This window comes from Pteropus medius, unplaced genomic scaffold (assembly GCF_902729225.1).
Source record: "Pteropus medius unplaced genomic scaffold, Ma_sr-lr_union100, whole genome shotgun sequence".
Classification (NCBI taxonomy): domain Eukaryota; kingdom Metazoa; phylum Chordata; class Mammalia; order Chiroptera; family Pteropodidae; genus Pteropus; species Pteropus medius.
In genome coordinates, this window is record NW_024350324.1 from 290,792 (window position 1) to 309,641 (window position 18,850).

Below are 18,850 nucleotides of genomic sequence, written 5' to 3' on the forward strand. Positions count from 1 at the left end.
CCGGGGGCCAATCAGCGGCGGGGGCGGGGCCGAGCCCGCGCGCCTGTCGCCTGCCGCCCGCGCGCCCGGCCGTCGGTCCGTCCGTCCCGTCCCGTCGCCGGCATGAGCTCCACGCAGTTCAACAAGGGGCCCTCCTATGGGCTTTCGGCCGAGGTCAAGAACCGGGTAAGTGAGGGGCGCCCCAGTCCTACCCCCGCCCCCGGAGGCCTCGCGCCCTCGGACTTCTGCAGGGCTGCGCGCCCCGCCGGGCTCCCCGAAATCTGGGGGCGCAGTGGCTCTGGGACCTGGGGCGAGATTGGCCCTCCTCCCCAGCATCTGGAGTACTGGGGGCGCCCCCCGAGGCTCCCTCAACTCTGGGGAAGCAGTGAGGTCAGCGGTCTGGCACCACCCCCAGCGTCTAGGGATGGGTGGGTCTGACCGCTCCCCGGCGGTGCTCCCCAGTCCGTTCCCAGCCTGAACCCCACAGCCCCTGGGCCCCTGTAGGGCTTCAAGACCTGAGGGTCTGAGGACCCCAGCAGCCCCTTCCCCACCCCCCCCAACCCACACTTCTGCTTGGGCCGCTGGTTGCTGCTGAGGGCAAAGTGGGGGCTTGCATTTTTTTTCAGAAGGGTGTCCGGCGCCCCCACAGGAATTTACCGACCTCTTACACCTGCGGGGGTGGGGGGGAAGGCACCAGGGGGAAGTCGGAGCGCAGGGGGTCCGCCCGGGCTGTTCCCCTGTGGGTCCTTTGTCTCCATCTAACAAAGTTAAAGGGACAGCGAAGGGGTCCACAGGAACCCTAAAGTGTGTGGGTTTTGTAATTTGGAAACAGGTGGGGCCAGCGGGAGACACTTTTTAAGAAAGGTTCAGAGAGGGGCGGACACTTTCAGAGTGTCACACAACAGGGCCCACCTGGGAGAGGCCGAGTAAGAAGTCATCCCAGACCCAGGCGTCCCAGGCCTGAAGGCCAAGGGCCCTTCCAGCTGGAGGGGGGTTTGCCATCCCTGTGCACCCCCACATCCTCCCACCAGGCGTCTGGGAATGTGGCCCCGGAAAGGAGCCTGCCAGCCCCAGACAGGCACCTGCGGGGGGCACCCCAGGGCCTGAGGACAGGAGGGGGAAGTCCGCATCCTCCGCGGGCTCCTGGGAGCCTCCGCCTGCGCCTTGGACGAGAGGACATTTCAGGCGTGGGGAGCCAAGGGACCCACCATGGTCACTCAGCAGGCTCCACACCCCCTTAAACGCACGAGTCCCCTCCAGCAGTAACCCCGCCGCCCGTGCAGACGGGCGCCCCTGCCCGGCGCCAGGGCCGCTCAGGGGCCCCCGTTTGCACGCGGGGCTCAGAGGCGTCACCGGAGCTGCCCGGGACCACGCAGCTTGTGAGTGGCGGAGTCAGGACTGGACCCCTGACCTGCTGCGTCCAGCGCCTATCGGCCACTGGTCTGCTGCACCCCATACCTCCCCCAAGGAAGCAGGAAGTGGTGCGGGTGGGGCAGCTTCCGGAGATGGAGTGCCGAGGGGGCAGGTTGATACCTGCGCGCCCCGTGGGGTGGGGGAGGTGAGGTCAGAAAGCCGAGCTCTTCACTGGTCTGGAGGGTGGGCGGGGCCCCCACCAGCTTGCCGGGGGTCACTTGGGCCACACCCGGATTCGAAACCAAATTCCTATGGCTTTGAGCCCATGCCGTGTCCACTTCACCAGCTGCTTAGGACGGGGGTGGGGGTTGCTCTATCCGGCCCCCGTGCCTCAGTTTACCCCCAGCTGGATGGCAGGAGGCAGGCTGACGTCCAGTGTGTCCCCCTGAGCAGCCATGGCCACTGGATTCCTGGCCAGGCCTGGGCTTTAGACCACTGGAAACAGCTGTTCCCGATTTAGCAGATTTCGCGGGAGGCAGCGGCTGCATTCCTGGCAGTCTGCGGTAGGAAGAACGTGCCGCTGGGCAGTGGGGGAGGAAGGGGCCGCGGCAGCAGGGAGGGCCAGGCGCCTCTGCCCCGGGCATCGGCCCCGCCGGCCCCCACTCGGCCCCTGCGAGCCGTCAAGGACGGAGTCCGGCTGGACAGGCGTGCCAGGCATCCAGACCAGCCGGCGTGCCTCAGGCGCAGCCACCGGGACGTGACTCCGTCATTCCTCAGGCTAGACAAAGCTTCCTCTGGGCAGGGCAGGGCCGCTCCCCGGCCGTGGGAACCAGGAGACCGTGGCCCGAGGGGGCCGGCCCGGTGGATCCGGTTAGCCGGCCAGCCTCCCGCCTTTGTCTGCCCTGCACTCTGGGAGGCTCATCCCTGACCCCATGTCACCGGGGTTTATATACGGCCACCAGGATGCGGGAGCCGGGTTCAGGAGACCCTTACACTAACAATTTCAAATGTAGATGGGTAAACTGAGGCACGGGGGACTTGGGGGCAGAGCTGGAAGTAGGAATTGGTCTGCAAAGGGCAGCTCTGAGGTCCGGGTCCCCTGGGGTGGCAGGAGGAGAGAAAGAGAAAGGGCCGCCCCTGGGGAGGGGGGGTCTGTGAGCAAAGGCGAGCAGGGACTCTGGGACAGAAAACTCACCGTGCTGGCCAGTCTGGTCCTGAACGGGGCTGAACTTGGCTTCTTACCGCCCTGGGGCTGACCCAGTCTGCCCACGCCGGCCTGGGTCTCCCTGACTTCTGAGGGCCCCAGCCAGTCCGACCTTCTCAGCTCTCAGTGCTCTGAGATGTTGCCATGGGGAACAGGGGGTGTGTGTGTGTGTGTGATGGGCAGTAGGTGTGCACTAATCTGGGACGATGAGTGCTTTTATCCAGAGACAGCACTGTGCGGGACGGAGGCGAGGAGCTGTATCATGTAACGGAAGGAAGAGCTAAAAACCAGAAGGACAGTAAGGCAGGGCCAGGGAGAGACGGGGAAGAGCAGGGCCCTCATAGCCAGGGAGGTCAGGGAGCCTCTCCAAGGAGGTGACCTTCAGCCTGTGACTGGATGGAAGGCAGGGACCCAGCTGTGCAAACATCTGAGTCAAAAGTGACAGCATGTGCAAAGGCCCTGAGCCAGTAGCTGATGGGGCCGGTTCAAGTCACAGAGAGAGGTTTGGTGGTTCCTCGGGGAGTTAAACAGAATTTCCCAGCGATTCCGCTCCTAGATGTGTACCCAAAAGAATGGACATAGGTGTTCTAACAAAACTCACATGCGGACATTCAAAGCACGATTTGCAGTGGCCGAGAGTTTGAAGCAGCCCAGATGGCCAACAAATGGGTCAATGGACACACACAAGGTAGTCCGTCCACACACTGGAATATTACTCAGCTGTGAAAAGGAGTGAGGCTCTGACTCTTGCTACGGCGTGGATGGACCTGTAACACACAACACTCAGTGAGAGAAGCTGGACACACAAGGCCACACGGTGTGTGTTTCCACTGATGTGAAACGTCCAGAACAGGCACATCCACGGGGACAGGAAGGGTAAACAGAAGGGTCTGTCTTTACTGCCGGGAGAGCAAGACCAGAGGGTAAAGGGCAGAGGGCAGGTCCCGCAGGGGGCGCGTTGGCTGCTGTGTGGGGTTTGGCACCACTGGGAGTGGATCAGAGCTCACGCTTCGGTGAAAGATACGAGGGTGTCTGTGTGGCATGTGGGCTCTCTGTGTCGCGACTGTGCCCAGCGTGGGGGTCCTCCAGGCCCCTCTGACTCCTCTTCCCTGGGAGCCACGGGCCCCGCTCCATCAGGAGCTTCGGGGAGCTTCCTCTGGGTATGTTCTCACCCCGAGCCTTTGCCCTCGGCTCCTCCAGCTCCTGTCCAAATACGACCCTCAGAAGGAGGCAGAACTCCGCAGCTGGATCGAGGGACTCACGGGCCTGTCTGTCGGCCCTGACTTCCAGAAGGGTCTGAAGGATGGGATTATCCTGTGCACGTGAGTGTGGGTGTTGGCTCGTGTTCCGCACGCGGCGGTCACGCGCCCGTGCTGTTTGAGGCTTGCTTGCTTTTTCCTCAGGGCGTCTTGGGTCTCGTTCTGCTGCTTCTTGTGTTATTGCTTTGTCGAGGGTTGCTAATGGGGAGCGTCTCCTAAAGTTTCTGGGGGCCTTTCTCTGCTGCATCCTGTTCAGACATTCCATGGTTTGCACATTAAAAATGTGAACGGAAAGTCCCAGATTCACTTCCCAAAATCAGGGGTTCTGGATTATACTCCCAGCCCCCATCGCTGTTCCTCTTCAGCATCTCTGCTTTGTGAGTGGACATGACCTTGCAAGAGGGGAAACTGAGGCCCAGAAAGAGGCGGTGAGGTTGCCTCGCAAGGTGGCCAAGCTTAGAATTGGCCTCTTGAGTCCGTGAGATTCCCCTCCATTAATAGAGGTTCCTGTTTCCTCCCCCACCCCCAGACTCATGAATAAGCTGCAGCCGGGCTCAGTCCCCAAGATCAACCGCTCCATGCAGAACTGGCACCAGGTGAGGGACTGGCGGGTGGAGCGAGGACAGGGCCAGGGGCTCCCATTGGACCGGCGGGCAGCCCGAGGTCCCCTCACGGCCCCTGTCCTGCCTCCTCCCAGCTAGAGAACCTCTCCAACTTCATCAAGGCCATGGTCAGCTACGGCATGAACCCTGTGGACCTGTTCGAGGCCAACGACCTGTTTGAGAGTGGGAACATGACGCAGGTGCAGGTGTCTCTTCTCGCCCTGGCAGGGAAGGTGAGGCCCAGAGAGGGGCAGCAACCTGCCCCAAGCCACACAGCGAGGGCGACACGGGTTTATAGATGATCTCATTCATTCCTTTGCAAATATTTCTGAGCACCCAGGAGGCACCGGGCACCCTGGATTCCATGTGAACAGGACAGACAGTCCACCCTTTTGTGGGCTCACAGTCTGATGGAGGAATAAACAATAAACAAGTTTTTTTTAATTAAAAAACCCCTATTTTTTAGAACAGTTTTAGGTTCACACCAAAATTGAGAGGGAGATGTAGAGATTTCCATACGCCCCACGCCCACCCCTGCTCACATGTAGCTCCTCCCACCACTGTCCACCTCCCCACCCGAGAGGCGACCCTCCCCACTCCCATCATCCAGAGTCCACACGAGGGTCTCCTCTTCAAATCCTTTTTTCATAAGTCATAAACAAGTTGTAGGTTGTGACGCGTGCCTGGCATGGAAAGAAAGAATTAGGCGCACGCGTGGGGTCTAGTGGCCCTTGGACCGAGACCAGGGTGGGCTGGGCCGGCGTTTCAGGAAGAGGAGACCGCAGGGCCCTGATGCGGGAGGGGAAGGCGGGTCTCAGCGCCAGGAGCCGGGCTCCGAAGGACGTTTCCAGGAGACCCCGTGGCTGCAGGGAGGAGCCCCGGGGCAGAGATGGTGGCCGTGTCCTGGTGGGGCAGGTGGCTCGGGGGTTGGGTAGACAGTGATGGGACTTGAGAGAGAGGGGTGCCCCCTGAATTCTCAGCCTGAACACCTGGACGGCTGGGGCCGTCAGGACTCTGAGTCCGAGATGCCCGAGGCACTGGGTGGCAGGCGGAGGGCAGGACGTAGCCCCGTTCCTGGGCCACGCGCTCTGGGCCTGCCTCCAGGGTCCTGGGCGCCCCTCCCAGATTCTCCAGCTCTCCTCCTCTCCAGGCCAAGACAAAGGGGCTGCATAGTGGCGTGGACATTGGCGTCAAGTACTCAGAGAAGCAGGAGCGGAACTTCGACGACGCCACCATGAAGGCCGGCCAGTGTGTCATCGGGCTCCAGGTGGGTGTCGGGCTTTCCACCCCTGAGGCCTACTGGGCAGAGGGGCTTCTGCAACCCAGGCTCTGTCCCACCCGGTGGCCCCTTGAGTTCAAGGCAGCCCTTGAAGACCTCTCCTGCCCCCCTCACTACAGATGGGCACCAACAAGTGTGCCAGCCAGTCGGGCATGACAGCGTACGGCACGAGAAGGCATCTGTATGACCCCAAGAACCACATCCTGCCGCCCATGGACCACTCGACCATCAGCCTACAGATGGGCACCAACAAGTGTGCCAGCCAGGTGGGCCTCGCCGCGTCCCCGTAGCCCCCAGCCCTGTCTCCTGCTGTGCAAAGCCCGCCCTCTCTGCTGACACCCCCACTCTGGGCCCCCCCTGCTGCCTCTGCTCCTGGGCCTGCTCTGTCCCTGCCCAGCGTGCCGCGTGTCCCTGGGAGAGTTACCCCCCAGCTCTGGGCCTCGGGTTTCCTCTGCGTTTTGCCTCGAGGCCCATCCAACTCTCAACTTTTTAGATCCCGCAATTATCAATTTTCCTGCCGTTTCGCCGGGAGGGGCGTTATGCTGGCTTTGAAGTACTTGAGTTCTTGGGGGGCCCCAGCTCCCCCTCTCCCCATCCGCCCTGACACACTCTCCTCCCTCTCCAGGTGGGCATGACGGCTCCCGGCACTCGGCGGCACATCTATGACACCAAGCTGGGGACCGACAAGTGTGACAACTCCTCCATGTCTCTGCAGATGGGCTACACGCAGGGCGCTAATCAGAGCGGCCAGGTCTTTGGCCTGGGCCGGCAGATCTATGACCCCAAGTACTGCCCGCAGGGCTCAGTGGCTGACGGGGCTTCAGGGGCTGCGGGCGACTGCCCCAGCCCAGGGGCGGCCCCGGAGTACCCCCCCTACTACCAGGAGGAGGCTGGCTACTGAGGCACCTGTGCAGGGCGTCTCCCCACATCATCGCCGCCATATGAGTTTTCAGGTTTTTCTGTGTTTTCATCTTGTTTTTCTGGGTGCCCAAGTGCTTCCAGCTGAGGGTCTGTGGGGGTGGAATGAAGGCCGGATCCAGATGCATATGGGGTGGGGGGCCCTGATAGGGCCCATCCAGGCAGCAAATTTCCCAGCAGGCTTTGGGCTGAGCTGTGTGGGTGGGGTTGGGGGACTGGGGAGAGTGAAGAAGAAACCTGGGCAGGGATGGGGAACTGGCCCCAAATGGCTTCCGGTTGCTTTTCCCTTCTTCCCTTTTCTCTGCCGATCAGTTTGTGGTTTCTGTCCCCACAGGTCAGGTAGTTTAAATGAAAATTTTTTTTTTTTTTTTTTTTTCAGGGGAATGGGGTGGGGATGGTGCAGTGGGGATGCTGGGAAGGAAGTAGGTCCCCTGGGAAAAGACCAGGCTACAGTCCCGAGATATTTTAGGCATTGTGAGGGACTGGATTTCCCCAAGACCTGCCTAGGGGCCCAGTGGGGAAACTGAGGCCCATACAGGACGACAGAGTCTAACCGGTTGAGGCCAAGCCAGACCCTCCCTTTCCTTACTTGTCCCCTCTCCCCTACCGAGTACTGCACAGGAGCCCCCCCACCCAGAGGCCCTCCGGGGACCAGCCCTATCCAGGAGCACTGGGACCAAAAAAATAATGTGAAATACCAACTGTGGACCAAAGGCAATAAAAACCTCTTTTTAGGGACAAGTGCTGGGAGAGTTGGCGTCAGAGGCAGCCTGAGCCGGGGGGTTGGGGGGGGCTGTGTGCTTGGATCCCTTCTGAGTCATTGTGGGGTGGGAGGGTGGCAAACACCTGATGCCCACAGCCATCTTGGGAGAAGCAGGCTGGGCTTCTATGATCTGAAAAGAAGACACAGCTGAGGGCCCTGCTGAAGAGGAATGTTTAGTCGGCCCAGGACACGGGGCGGGGGAAGAGGGTGGGCCTCCTGACTGGTTAGAGGGGAGGTGGGAGCCTCAACACCACCCCAACCCTGACAGCTTTGGCTGCCCCCAGGCTCCGCCGTCCAGGCCTTCGCTCCTGCATTCACCCCGCCTGCAGTTTCGTCCCTGAAAAGCCCCAACAAAAACACCACCTTCCTCCGTGGACCCCTCCCCGGTGCCTTCAGATCTGTGGATCCTTGTGTCATCGTCCTCAGGATCTTGTGACATACTCAATTTTCCGCAGCGGGAAAGCAATCCTGAGGCTTTCTTCAAAATGGGGGCAACCCAGGACTCTAATCTTAGAATGTCAGGGGCCCCCGCCCCTCCCGCCACTTCCTGTGTAAGCGTAGGGACCAAGGAATATTTGCGGAGTGAATGAATGATGAAAAGTCGAAGCCTGCATTCCTGATGGACGGATGCAGTCCCAGGACAACAGGGCGAGTCTGGCTAGAACCTGGGCCCCCAGGGGAGAGTGGGGAGAAGGGCAGCTCCCGCGTCCGGAGCTGCGTCGCTGGCGGCTATGCAACATGGGAAGACACCCGGACCTGGCGCTCCGCCACCTCACGGTGATGCAGCAGGAAAAAAGCAAAGAGACCAGCTCCGCGCGGCGGGGATGTGACCCCACCTCCTCCCAGAGCGCGCGCGGCTCGGGCTGGCTCGGGCTGTGAGTGGCGAGAACGGCAGCCAATAGCAGGAAGCGGGGGCGGTGCCGCGGGGCGCCCGGTTCAGGTCGCTGTGGGCTGCAAGGGCTCCGCGCCCGCTGGGGGGCTTCTCTTAAAGGGGCCGTTGTCAGGCGGAGGGAAGGCGGCAAGCGCTGGGGGCTGGAACGGTGAGCGGGTCCGGGAGAGAGAGGAAGGCCCCGAGAGGATGCGGGGGTCGGGATAGGTGGGAGGAAGACAGGTTTCCGGGGAATTACAGGGTGCGGGCAGAGTCCAGACTCTCACCGCTGCCTGCCGGTGAGTGTTGGGGAGCGGCAGAATCGACCAGTCCTTCTCAAGGGGCAGACTGGACATTCGACTCCCCTGAGAGATGCTTTGCCAATGTACACCTGCAGCCCCTTTCCCCTTTCTCCTCTAGGCCCTCTGCCCCCATTTTACAAATGGAGAAACCGAGGCCGCTCCCCCAGATCCCACTTTATGTAAAGGAGAGTTCCGGAGTGGCGGGCGGGGGTCCTAGGTCCTAGTCCCGCTTCGTATGTGCTATGGCAGCTCCCTGTCTCAGATTCATCATCTGTACAATCGTGAAACTGGCCAGAGCGGGACAGTTCCAAACAGCGGACGGGGGTCAGGAATCACTGGTCCCAGGAGGCTCCACTGCCCCTTCTCCTAATCCGTTTTCTGGATCTTGGGGTTCTTCTGAGCGATAAATGATATATGAGGGGTGGGCAGAGTTGGGGCCCCCTCCTCTAGCTGGGTGACTCGGCCCGCCTTTTTGGCCTCCTGGGTTGGCACCCGTTTGAGCCAGGAGTGTAAAGGGTTCATTCAGCACAGTAAACACTTTGCTATCGTCATTAGAGAAGAGCAGGGGGAACGGGGATTCTTTCCCAGGTCGGGGATGAGGCTGGGGGCCGGGGTCTGGAGACCTCCTCGGGGGATCAGGGTAGCCGAGGCCCCGCCCCCTGAAGGATTAGTTTACAGCCTTTCGATCCCCAGCGGCAGCCCCGAGCGGAGCGACAGCCCTAACAGCCAATAGGATGCGAGGACGGCTTCGGGCAGGGCTCCCATTGGCTCACTCCACCCCTCTGTTTGCCTGACTCTAAGCCAAGCGACCAGGAATCCTGCGCAATGGGAGAGAAGAACGAGGTTCAGAGAGGGACAGGGAGTTGCCCGCAGCCACACAGCACGTCCCCAGACTGACCTCTCCGTCCTGTTTCCTGTTTATTCCCACCATGGCGTTCTGGACGCAGCTGATGCTGCTGCTTTGGAAGAATTTCCTTTATCGGAGACGGCAGCCGGTAACGCCCGGGTTTTTGGGGCCAGGGTGGGCGGCCCAGGCGCCCCTCACCGTTCGCCATTACCTGGCTTGCTGTGTCTCCCCCAGGTCCAGCTCCTGGTGGAATTGTTATGGCCTCTCTTTCTCTTCTTTATCCTGGTGGCCGTCCGCCATTCCCACCCCCCACTGGAGCAGCACGAATGTAAGCCCCCAGGGTCCAGGTCCTTTGTACAAGGGGGAGGCGAGAGGTCGCCTTATCCACAGGGGCCCCAGTGAGCGAGCGCCAGGGAGCACAAACCGCCAGCACCTCATAAACAGCTGAGCGTTATTGCTCTGCGGTCGCGGGGGTGGGATCACGGTGAGGACTCCCGCAAGGCCCCGGCGCCCGGTGTCCCAGCAGGCCACTTCCCCAACAAGCCGCTGCCCTCGGCGGGCACCGTGTCCTGGCTCCAGGGTCTCATCTGCAACGTGAACAACACCTGCTTCCCACAGCACACCCCGGGCGAGGAGCCTGGCGTTCTCAGCAACTTTAACGACTCCCTGTAAGCAAGCGCTGTGGGTGCGCAGCCCCGCGTGCGTGCGGGGGTGCCCGCCGAGCCGCTGCCTCCAACTGTTCTCTGTCCCCAGGGTCTCCCGGCTCCTGGCAGATGCCCGCGCCGTCCTGGGAGGCCCCAGGGCCCGCAGGATGCTGGTCAGCTTGGGGAAGCTGATGCCCAAGCTGAGGGCTGCACGCAGAGCAGGTGGGGAGGCGGGGGCGTTTGGTAGGTGGGACGGAGCTCTGAGCCTCCACCTGCCCAGCTGTGAAATGGGCACAGGGTGGGGTGGGGTGGGGTTGTAGGCCAAGCTTTGCCTAACCCTGTGCTTCCATGCATTCCTCCTCCAGACTGGCCTCAGTCGAGTGACCTGCCACAGGAGGGACGGTCCCTGGCCACTGAGATGCTGGGAACAGTGCTGCAAGGGGTGAGGTGGGGGGGGCGGTGAGATTTGGCCCACTCTGGGACTCTACTCTCAGGAAGTCCCTGCTCTGCCCCATCCTGGGCGAGGTGACTCCCTTCCAGGGCCACTGGTTCCAGCCTCCAGGCCTTTGTCTGGCTGTCCCTGGTGCCTGGAGTGATATTACAGGCCATGTCTGAAGTGGCGATGGACTCCAGACCTCCAGACCTTGAACGAGTCCCTGTGCCTCTTGGAGCCTTAGATTCTCTCTTTATAAAATAGGGTTTTATAAAGGGCTTAGCAAAGTACTTGACCCCTAGTGAGACCTCAGTCAAAGTCATTGTCACCTTTGTGGTCTTTCTTCCCAGGAGTCCCTGAAGTCTGTGCTCAGCCAAGCCCAGGAGTCAGTGGAGGCGGCAGAAGACCTGGCCCAGGAGGTAAGAGACCCCCTCATGCTCCACCCCAGGCAGGAAACCGCAAGGGTGAGCCGCCTGACGGGGAGGCGACAGGGCAGCCCTGGGCACTTCCCTTGGGTAGTTTTTTTTTGTGGGGGGTACTTGGGTAGAAAGAGAGGGGGAGGTGCTCCTGGCGGGTGCCCTGCCTTGGTTAAGGCTTGGCGGTGGGACCCAGCAGGAGTGAGGACTGTTAGCGCCCCCTGGTGACCTCTCCCCAGCTCCGGGCGCTGCCCAGCCTGGCAGAGTTGCAGGCGCTGTTGCCAAGACTCCGAGAGACAGATAGCACTCTGGCGGTGGTGTCAGAAGCCCTCTGCAGTGCCAAGGGGCCCAGTGTCCCTGGGGGGCCCTCCCTCAACTGGTATGAGGCCAGCGACCTGAAGGAGTGGGTTGGGCAGGAGCCCGCCCTCCCTGACAGCAGCCTGAGTGAGTGACGGAGCTCGGTTTCTCAGTCTGGGAAGTTGGGTGGTCGATGTGGGGGCAGGACCTCATGGCGACCCCGCCCCAGGCCCTGGCTGTGCTGAGCTGATGGGAGCCCTGGACAAGCACCCACTGTCCCGCCTGCTCTGGAGGCGCCTGAAGCCGCTGGTTCTGGGGAAGCTGCTCTTTGCGCCTGACACACCCTTCACTCGGCAGCTCATGGCCCAGGTGGGAATGGGGCGGGGGTCCCGGATCCCTCCCTCGACCCAGGTGGGCGAGAGCTAGGCCGGGGAGAGGGTCCCAGGAGGCACGTGCCAGCGCTCAGAGGCACCGGATGGAACAAAGAGGAGGAGGAAGAAGTGGGCTGGGGAGGGGCTGCGGGCTGGGGAGCCTGGCGTCGATCTCGGCTCCTGCCTCCTGCAGGTGAACCGGACCTTCCAGGAGCTGGCTCTGCTGAAGGACGTCCAGGAGGCATGGGGGGTGCTGGGACCCCAGCTCTTCAGCTTCATGAACGACAGTGCAAATGTAGCCGCACTGCAGGTGGGGCTCTGCCGAAGGGCGGCAGACGCATCCGCAGCCTCCCGGGGAGTAGCACCCCCTGCTGACGGTTACAGCGGAGGGAAGGCAGGGCCGGGCCGCCAGGGCAGGGCAGGGAGGCGAGGTGTGGAGGCAGAGTGAGGACAGGCCCCAGGGGTGGGGCGAGGCGACGGGGCATTCCATGCCCCATGCAGATCCCCATCTTCCCCCACCACCCTCCAGAGGCTTCTGCAAATTCAAGACCAAGGAAGGGGGCAGTCAGGGCCTGGAGCGGGGCTCCGGGAGGGGGCCCTTCGAGCTTTTCTGGACTCGCGCGCGGGCGGCTACAGCTGGCAGGACGCCTACGCAGATGTGGAGCAGCTGGTGGGCATTCTGGGCCGTGCGATGGAGGTGAGCGGCCATCCACTGGGGAACTCTTTCGAGGGGGGCCGGCCTGCCCTGTGGGTTGTCTGATGGAGGAGGAAGCTCGGCTCAGCCCCCCACCCCCGCCCCGCCTCGGGGCCCAGGGCAGGACGCCCGGAGTCTTGGACCCATGCATAGGCCCCTCCCCAGTGCGTGACTCTGGACAAGCTGGAGGCAGCGCCCTCGGAGGCGGCCCTGGTGAAGCGGGCTCTGGAGCTGCTCGCAGAGCGCCGCTTCTGGGCCGGCGTCGTCTTCCTGGGCCCCGAGGACTCCCCGGACCCGGAGCCTCTCCCAGGCCCGGGCCACGTGCGCATCAAGATCCGCATGGACATCGACAACGTCGTCAGAACCAACAAGATCGGAAACAGGTGCGAGTGCGGCCACGTGTGGGAACCGGGGCGTCACACGTGGAACCCATAGCGGACAGAGCCCAGGATTCCCACTGGGGTCCGTGGTGGGCGGGGCCCAACTTGCGTAATGGGCGTGCCCAAAGGCTTGATGGGCAGGGCCAACACCTCGGCCTCCGGGATAAGTGGGTGTGGGATGATTCCGACTGCGTGGCAGGCGGGGTCCGGCGCGTAGTTGAGCCCGTGGGTGAGGGCGGAGCTAAAGTCGTGATGAGCGGGGCCCTGGGAGTTTCCAGCCGCTCCTTGCAGGTTTTGGGACCCTGGCCCGGCCGCCGACCCCCTGACAGATATGCACTATGTGTGGGGAGGCTTCGTGTACCTGCAGGACCTGCTGGAGAATGCAGCCGTGCGCGTGCTGAGTGGCAGCGCGCCACGTGCCCGCCTCTACCTGCAGCAGATGCCCTATCCGTGCTATGTGGACGATGCGTGAGTGCCCCCTCCCCACTCGTTCCCCCAGCTGCCAGATCCTGGATGTCAGGTGGGACTCGGCTCCATTTGGAACATTCACAGTCAAGGCTGCGAACTGCTGGTTTAGGCGGACCACCCCCTGTGACTTGTAGCAGGAAGAGCAGGGACCCCCCCGAGGATCTGGAATCTCCGGGTGCAGGGACACTGTGGCCTGGGCTGACAGCTGGGCCCCTGAGGCGGGATGAGCGGTCTGAGGATAAGGGAGGGCGAACGTCTGTGGCTGGCTGCGCCTTGAGACACCCGGGCAGATGCGGGCTGCACAAAGTCTCCAGCCTCCACACCTGCCGCCCCAGGTTCCTGCGCGTGCTGAGCCGGTCGCTGCCGCTTTTCCTGACGCTGGCCTGGATCTACTCGGTGGCGCTGACGGTGAAGGCCGTGGTGCGCGAGAAGGAGACGCGGCTGCGCTACACGATGCGCGCCATGGGGCTCAGTGGCGCCGTGCTCTGGCTGGGCTGGTTCCTCAGCTGCCTGGGGCCCTTCCTCCTCAGCACCGCGCTGCTCGTGCTGGTGCTCAAGGTGGGCCTGCCTCGGCCTTCCAGGCTGCAGAGTGGGCGCGCGCTCAGCGTGGGGTAAGGGGGGAGGCAGGAGGCACCTCGCGTGGGTGCACGCCCCTGGTCAAATCGGGCGCCCGACCCTGCTCTCCCTTTGCTTCCCGCAGCTCGGGGACATCCTCCCGTACAGCCACCCGGTGGTGCTCTTTCTGTTCTTGGCTTCCTTCGCCGTGGCCACCGTGGTCCAGAGCTTCTTGCTGAGCGCCTTCTTCTCCCGTGCCAACCTGGCGGCCGCCTGCGGGGGCCTCGCCTACTTCGTGCTCTATCTGCCTTATGTGCTGTGCGTGGCCTGGCGGGACCAGCTGCCCGCCGGCGGCCGCATCGCCGCGGTGAGATCTGGACCCAGGTGGGGCGCGGGATCCCCTCAGCTCCGTTCGCTCGCTGACCCACCCGCCCCCACCCGCAGAGCCTTCTGTCCCCGGTGGCCTTCGGCTTCGGCTGCGAGAGCCTGGCGCTGCTGGAGGAGCAAGGCGAGGGCGCGCAGTGGCACAACGTGGGCGCCGGGCCGGCGGCTGACGTCTTCAGCCTGGCCCAAGTCTCGGGCCTCCTGCTGCTGGACGCCTTGCTCTATGGCCTCGCCACCTGGTACCTGGAGGCCGTGTGCCCAGGTGGGCCCTAAGAGTAGGGAGCAGCCGCACCAGGGAGGCGGGGCTGAGGGAGGGGGCGTGTCCGAGGCGGGGCTTCCTGGCACTTGTGCACAGCTGGCCTGGAGCAGGCGGGCGGGCGGGGTTCCCTTTCCCTACTCACCTGGCACCTGGATGCCCCAATCCCACGTGTGCGGCCAGAAACCGGCGCGGTTCAGGAGGATGGGCTCCAAGAGTAACTGAGCGCTACTCTCCGCAGGCCAGTACGGGATCCCGGAACGGTGGAATTTTCCCTTTCGAAGGAGCTACTGGTTTGGGCCTAGAGCCCCCAAGGATCCCGCCCCGCCCCCAGCCCCTGGGAGATGGGATGACCCGGCAGCTCATTAGCCGCTTTCCCCGCCTGGACTGCCTTCCTGATTCCTCCCCCAAACCCACGTTCCCACAGATCCGTCTCTGGACACCTCGCGTTCCCCGGGCCCCTGGAGGGTTTCCATACCGCCCACTGACCGGCCCTGCACACCGGTCCGGACGGCCTCGGCGGCTCGGGCTGACGGCCTGCCTTCCGCAGCGCTGATGGAAGAGGCTCCGCCGGGCCTGGTTCCGGGGGTCTCCGTCCGGGGCCTGGAGAAGCGGTTCCCTGGCACCCCCACGCCGGCGCTGCGGGGCCTCAGCCTGGACTTCTACCAGAGCCACATCACCGCCTTCCTGGGCCACAACGGCGCCGGCAAGACGACCACGCTGTGAGCGGCGCCCCTCCTTCCTCCCCGGGGCTTCGGTTTGCACGTCTGTTCTGTGGGACGGGCACCGGGAGTGGGAGGGTCCCCACCTTTGCGGTAGGGGCGGAACCCCTGGCTCCCTTTGAGTACACGCAGGCCGGCGACGAGTATTTTTTCTGAGCTTCAGTTTTCCTCCTGAGAAAGCCACACGACACACCTGCGGTTTCGGTATACAATAGGCGCTCTGTAAATGCCGATGTTCCTCCCGCGGGGCCTCAGTTCTGCTTCTGAGGGCGCGGCTGCTCTGAGACCCCGCCACCCCCAGGTCCATCCTGAGTGGCCTCTTTCCACCGACCCGCGGCTCGGCCTGTATCCTGGGTCACGATGTCCAGTCCAGCATGGCGTCCATCCGGCCCCACCTGGGCGTCTGTCCCCAGTACAATGTGCTGTTTGACATGTGAGTCCCGATGCGCCAGGGTGCAGCTGGGGGATGGGGGGGACCAGGTGTTCTCTGGGTCCCTAGTTGCCATGGTGGCTGCTGTTTTGGCCTGTGGCCGTAGGCTGACGGTGGATGAGCACATCTGGTTCTACGGCCGGTTGAAAGGTCTGAGTGTGGCTGCCGTAGGCCCAGAGCAAGACCGTCTGCTGCAGGACGTGGGGCTTGTCCCCAAGCGGCATGCCCAGACGCGCCACCTGTCCGGTGAGCCCAGCGTGGGAAGGAGAGGAGTCTGGGGAGGGGTCGTGACATTGCCCCAAGGGGAGTGGGAAGCCATAGGAGATCTGGGGGCCCCAGAAGGAGCCTGGCTCTGAGGTCCAGGTGGGTGGGGAGAGGGGCTTGGAGAGGGAAGGCAACCCTGCCCAAGATGGGGGGGGTCATGCCGAGATCCTGGTCCTCGTCCCTGCCCAGGTGGGATGCAGAGGAAGCTCTCGGTGGCCATCGCCTTTGTGGGTGGCTCCCAAGTCATTATCCTGGATGAGCCTACAGCCGGTGTGGACCCCGCTTCCCGTCGCAACATTTGGGAGCTGCTGCTCAAATACCGGGAAGGTAAGAGTTGGGGGCAACCCAGAGTTCCCTGGATTCTGCTTGAGGGATCTGAGGAAGGTTTCTGGCAGGAGGTGCTGGGGACGGGGTTTTGAGGGGTGAGTAGGAGTTTGCCACGTGGGGCAGGTAATTCCTGGCAGAGGCTGCAAGTCAGGCAGAGACCTGGAGGCCTGAGGGCACATGTGGTTTGGGTCCCTGTGCTTAGGTCGCACACTGATCCTTTCCACCCACCACCTGGACGAGGCGGAGCTGTTGGGAGACCGCGTGGCAGTGGTGGCCGGCGGCCGCTTATGCTGCTGTGGCTCCCCGCTCTTCCTGCGTCGTCACTTGGGATCTGGCTACTACCTGACACTGGTGAAGGGTCTCCAGCCCCTGGCCACCAGCACAAAGGTGAGGGCTGGAGCTGACCTCTGACCTTTGACCCCCAATGGCTCTGTCTAGCCCCGATGGCTATGGTGGTTGGTATCCCTCTGCCTACAGGGTGACACTGACGTGGAGAACCGCATGGATGCGGCCAGGAAGGAGAGCCAAGCAGCCAGGGCAGCAGGGCCGGTGAGGGCTGGGGTGGCAGAGCCGGGGGCAGGGGCTGGTGGGTGGCAGCGGCTTGGTTGAGGGCCACAGGGCTTCATGATCCCAGACTCGACTCCCGTCCCTGGGTGGACTCTGGCTCTGACCTCAGGTCAAGTCCTGACCTCAGGTGCTTCATCCCGACCTCCTCTGCCCACAAGGACTGGCCCTCGTGGGTCACCCGAGCTCCTTCCTCAGGGAGGTTGGGGTGGGAGGGTGAGGCCAGAGCTGGGGCCGCCCACCCCGTCGGGTCCCTTGATGACCCCCTGCCTGCCCCAGGTGCACCCCAGGTGCTGGCTGTGGTGCAGCGCCAGGTGCCAGGGGCACGGCTGGTCAAGGAGCTGCCCCACGAGCTGGTGCTGACACTGCCCTACGAGGGAGCCCTGGACGGCAGCTTCGCTGAGCTCTTCTGTGAGCTGGACCAGCGGCTGGGGGAGCTGGGGCTGGCCGGCTACGGGATCTCCGACACCAGCCTCGAGGAGGTACACCTGCTGGGGGAGGGCTGCCTGGAGGAAGTGGTGCCAGGAAGGAGAAGGATTCTACTTGTGGACTGCAGGGTGGCCCGGGAGGCTCGGAGGCCCTGCGGGAGGATAGGCAGCAGGTGCTTGAGTGCCCGGGCCCGTCCTGTGGGGCTCTAAGCTCCTGCTTTGTCTCCCCAGATCTTCCTGAAGGTGGACTGTGCCATGGACACAGACCCAGAGGGTGCTGCCTCAGGTCCCTGTCCTTGACCCCTAACTCTGGTCCGGATTTGGACCTGGCTTTACACTGAGTCCCGATTCCTGCACGAGTCTAGCCCCAGGCGTAGCCCTGACCTCCATCCCTAGTTCCCGGTCCCTGTCATCCATGGCCCCCTGACCCTGACCCAGCCCCCAGGCTGAGCACTAACCCCTGCCCCCGATCCCTGGTGGCTCCACAGACCATGGCTGCAGGCAGCACCCGTGCACAGGTGTTCCTCACCCAGATAGGACCACACGGCTCAGGATCCCACCAGAAGAGTCAGCCCTGGAGAATGGGGAGCTGGGTGAGGCGTTCCCCCCTGTCCCTTGTGGCCCTGTCCTGTGGCCCCGCCTGGTCCCCCCACCCCCGGCGTGAGCACTGACCAACACCCCCATCTTCTGCAGCCGGGTGTGCCCCAGAGACACAGGCCCTGCGGGGCTCCGGGCTGGACGTCGGGGGCCAGGTGCAGGGCTGGGCGCTGACCTGCCAACAGCTGCGGGCCGTGCTGCTTAAGCGCCTTCTGCTTGCCCACCGCAGCCGCCGTGGCCTGTTTGCACAGGTGGGGGGCCGGCGACCGGGGAGGGGGCGTGGGAGCCCCTGGGGGTCTGTCCTGCACTCTGCGGCCTCATCCAGCTGCCTGAGCCCAGGTGTACCCCCCATCCTGCACACCTTCCTGAGACCACCTGTATTGGGAGCCAGGGGTGGTGTAGAGCGGGGGCAGGGAGGGTCCAGCGAGCCTGGAGCGTGGGCGGGGTGGGCAGCTGACGGCTGGTCCTGCAGATCGTGCTGCCCGCCCTCTTCGTGGGCCTGGCGCTGGCCTTCAGCCTCATCGTGCCTCCTTTCGGGTACTACCCTGCTCTGCGGCTCAGCCCCAGCCTGTACGGAGACCAGGTGTCCTTCCTCAGGTGGGTGCAGAGGACAGGGTACTGGTGGAGGGGCTGGGGGCCCACCGGCACAGCCCTGACCATGCGCCCCCACAGTGAGGATGCCCCCGGGGACCCCGAGCGTGCCCGCCTGCTGGAGGCGCTGCTGGAGGCCGCCGGATTGGACGACCCCTACCTGCAGAACAGCTCCCACAGGTGAGGCCCGGGCCTGGACCCTGCCCTTCCCTGGCCTTGGTCTCCCTGCCTGGGCTCTGGCCAGTGGAGCGCCCCCTCCCTGTGCCTGCTCAGGACCTGGACACCGGGACCCACAGCCCCGCCCCCACAGGACACCCTCCGTCTGCTGGTTCTCGGTGCCTGAGGTCCCCGCAGATGTGGCTGAGGTCCTGGCCAATGGCAACTGGACCCCGGCGTCCCCGTCCCCCGCGTGCCAGTGCAGCCGGGCTGGGGCCCGCCGCCTGCTACCCGACTGCCCTCCCGCGGCCGGCGGCCCCCCGCCTCCCCAGGTGCGGACCGGTTCGGGCGAAACCGTGCAGAACCTGACGGGCCGGAACCTGTCTGACTTCCTGGTCAAGACCTACCCGCGCCTGGTGCACCAGGGGTGAGCGCGGCCAGGCCCTTGCGTGGGTCTTCGGGCGAGGGGCGATCTGGTCCCCAGGGAAGTCGGGTGGGT

General features: G+C 63.8%; 2 protein-coding genes across 2 annotated transcripts in view; both read left to right on the plus strand.

Moving 5' to 3' along the window:
- The first annotated feature begins 22 nt into the window (after positions 1 to 22).
- On the plus strand, positions 23 to 7,335 carry CNN2 (calponin 2). The gene is made up of 7 exons (XM_039839052.1): positions 23 to 165; positions 3,737 to 3,858; positions 4,325 to 4,391; positions 4,493 to 4,630; positions 5,548 to 5,664; positions 5,796 to 5,942; positions 6,302 to 7,335. The coding sequence occupies exons 1-7, from the start codon at positions 103 to 105 to the stop codon at positions 6,575 to 6,577; spliced, it is 930 nt and encodes a 309-aa protein (XP_039694986.1). The 5' UTR covers positions 23 to 102; the 3' UTR covers positions 6,578 to 7,335.
- Positions 7,336 to 8,404: 1,069 nt separating this feature from the next.
- The window catches only part of ABCA7 (ATP binding cassette subfamily A member 7), a 16,763-nt gene continuing 6,317 nt past the window's right edge, over positions 8,405 to 18,850 (plus strand). The window contains 32 exon segments of the mRNA XM_039838997.1: positions 8,405 to 8,851; positions 9,329 to 9,522; positions 9,609 to 9,702; positions 9,901 to 10,042; positions 10,128 to 10,240; positions 10,384 to 10,460; positions 10,802 to 10,870; positions 11,107 to 11,311; positions 11,394 to 11,533; positions 11,729 to 11,845; positions 12,065 to 12,232; positions 12,395 to 12,612; positions 12,901 to 13,077; positions 13,413 to 13,635; positions 13,778 to 13,999; positions 14,077 to 14,278; positions 14,514 to 14,588; positions 14,775 to 14,994; positions 15,296 to 15,427; positions 15,531 to 15,670; positions 15,878 to 16,015; positions 16,218 to 16,402; positions 16,493 to 16,523; positions 16,526 to 16,564; positions 16,859 to 17,061; positions 17,239 to 17,293; positions 17,496 to 17,600; positions 17,701 to 17,855; positions 18,077 to 18,201; positions 18,277 to 18,375; positions 18,506 to 18,778; positions 18,836 to 18,848. Of these exon segments, the coding sequence (XP_039694931.1) occupies positions 8,770 to 8,851; positions 9,329 to 9,522; positions 9,609 to 9,702; positions 9,901 to 10,042; positions 10,128 to 10,240; positions 10,384 to 10,460; positions 10,802 to 10,870; positions 11,107 to 11,311; positions 11,394 to 11,533; positions 11,729 to 11,845; positions 12,065 to 12,232; positions 12,395 to 12,612; positions 12,901 to 13,077; positions 13,413 to 13,635; positions 13,778 to 13,999; positions 14,077 to 14,278; positions 14,514 to 14,588; positions 14,775 to 14,994; positions 15,296 to 15,427; positions 15,531 to 15,670; positions 15,878 to 16,015; positions 16,218 to 16,402; positions 16,493 to 16,523; positions 16,526 to 16,564; positions 16,859 to 17,061; positions 17,239 to 17,293; positions 17,496 to 17,600; positions 17,701 to 17,855; positions 18,077 to 18,201; positions 18,277 to 18,375; positions 18,506 to 18,778; positions 18,836 to 18,848 (4,431 nt within the window). The 5' untranslated portion in view covers positions 8,405 to 8,769.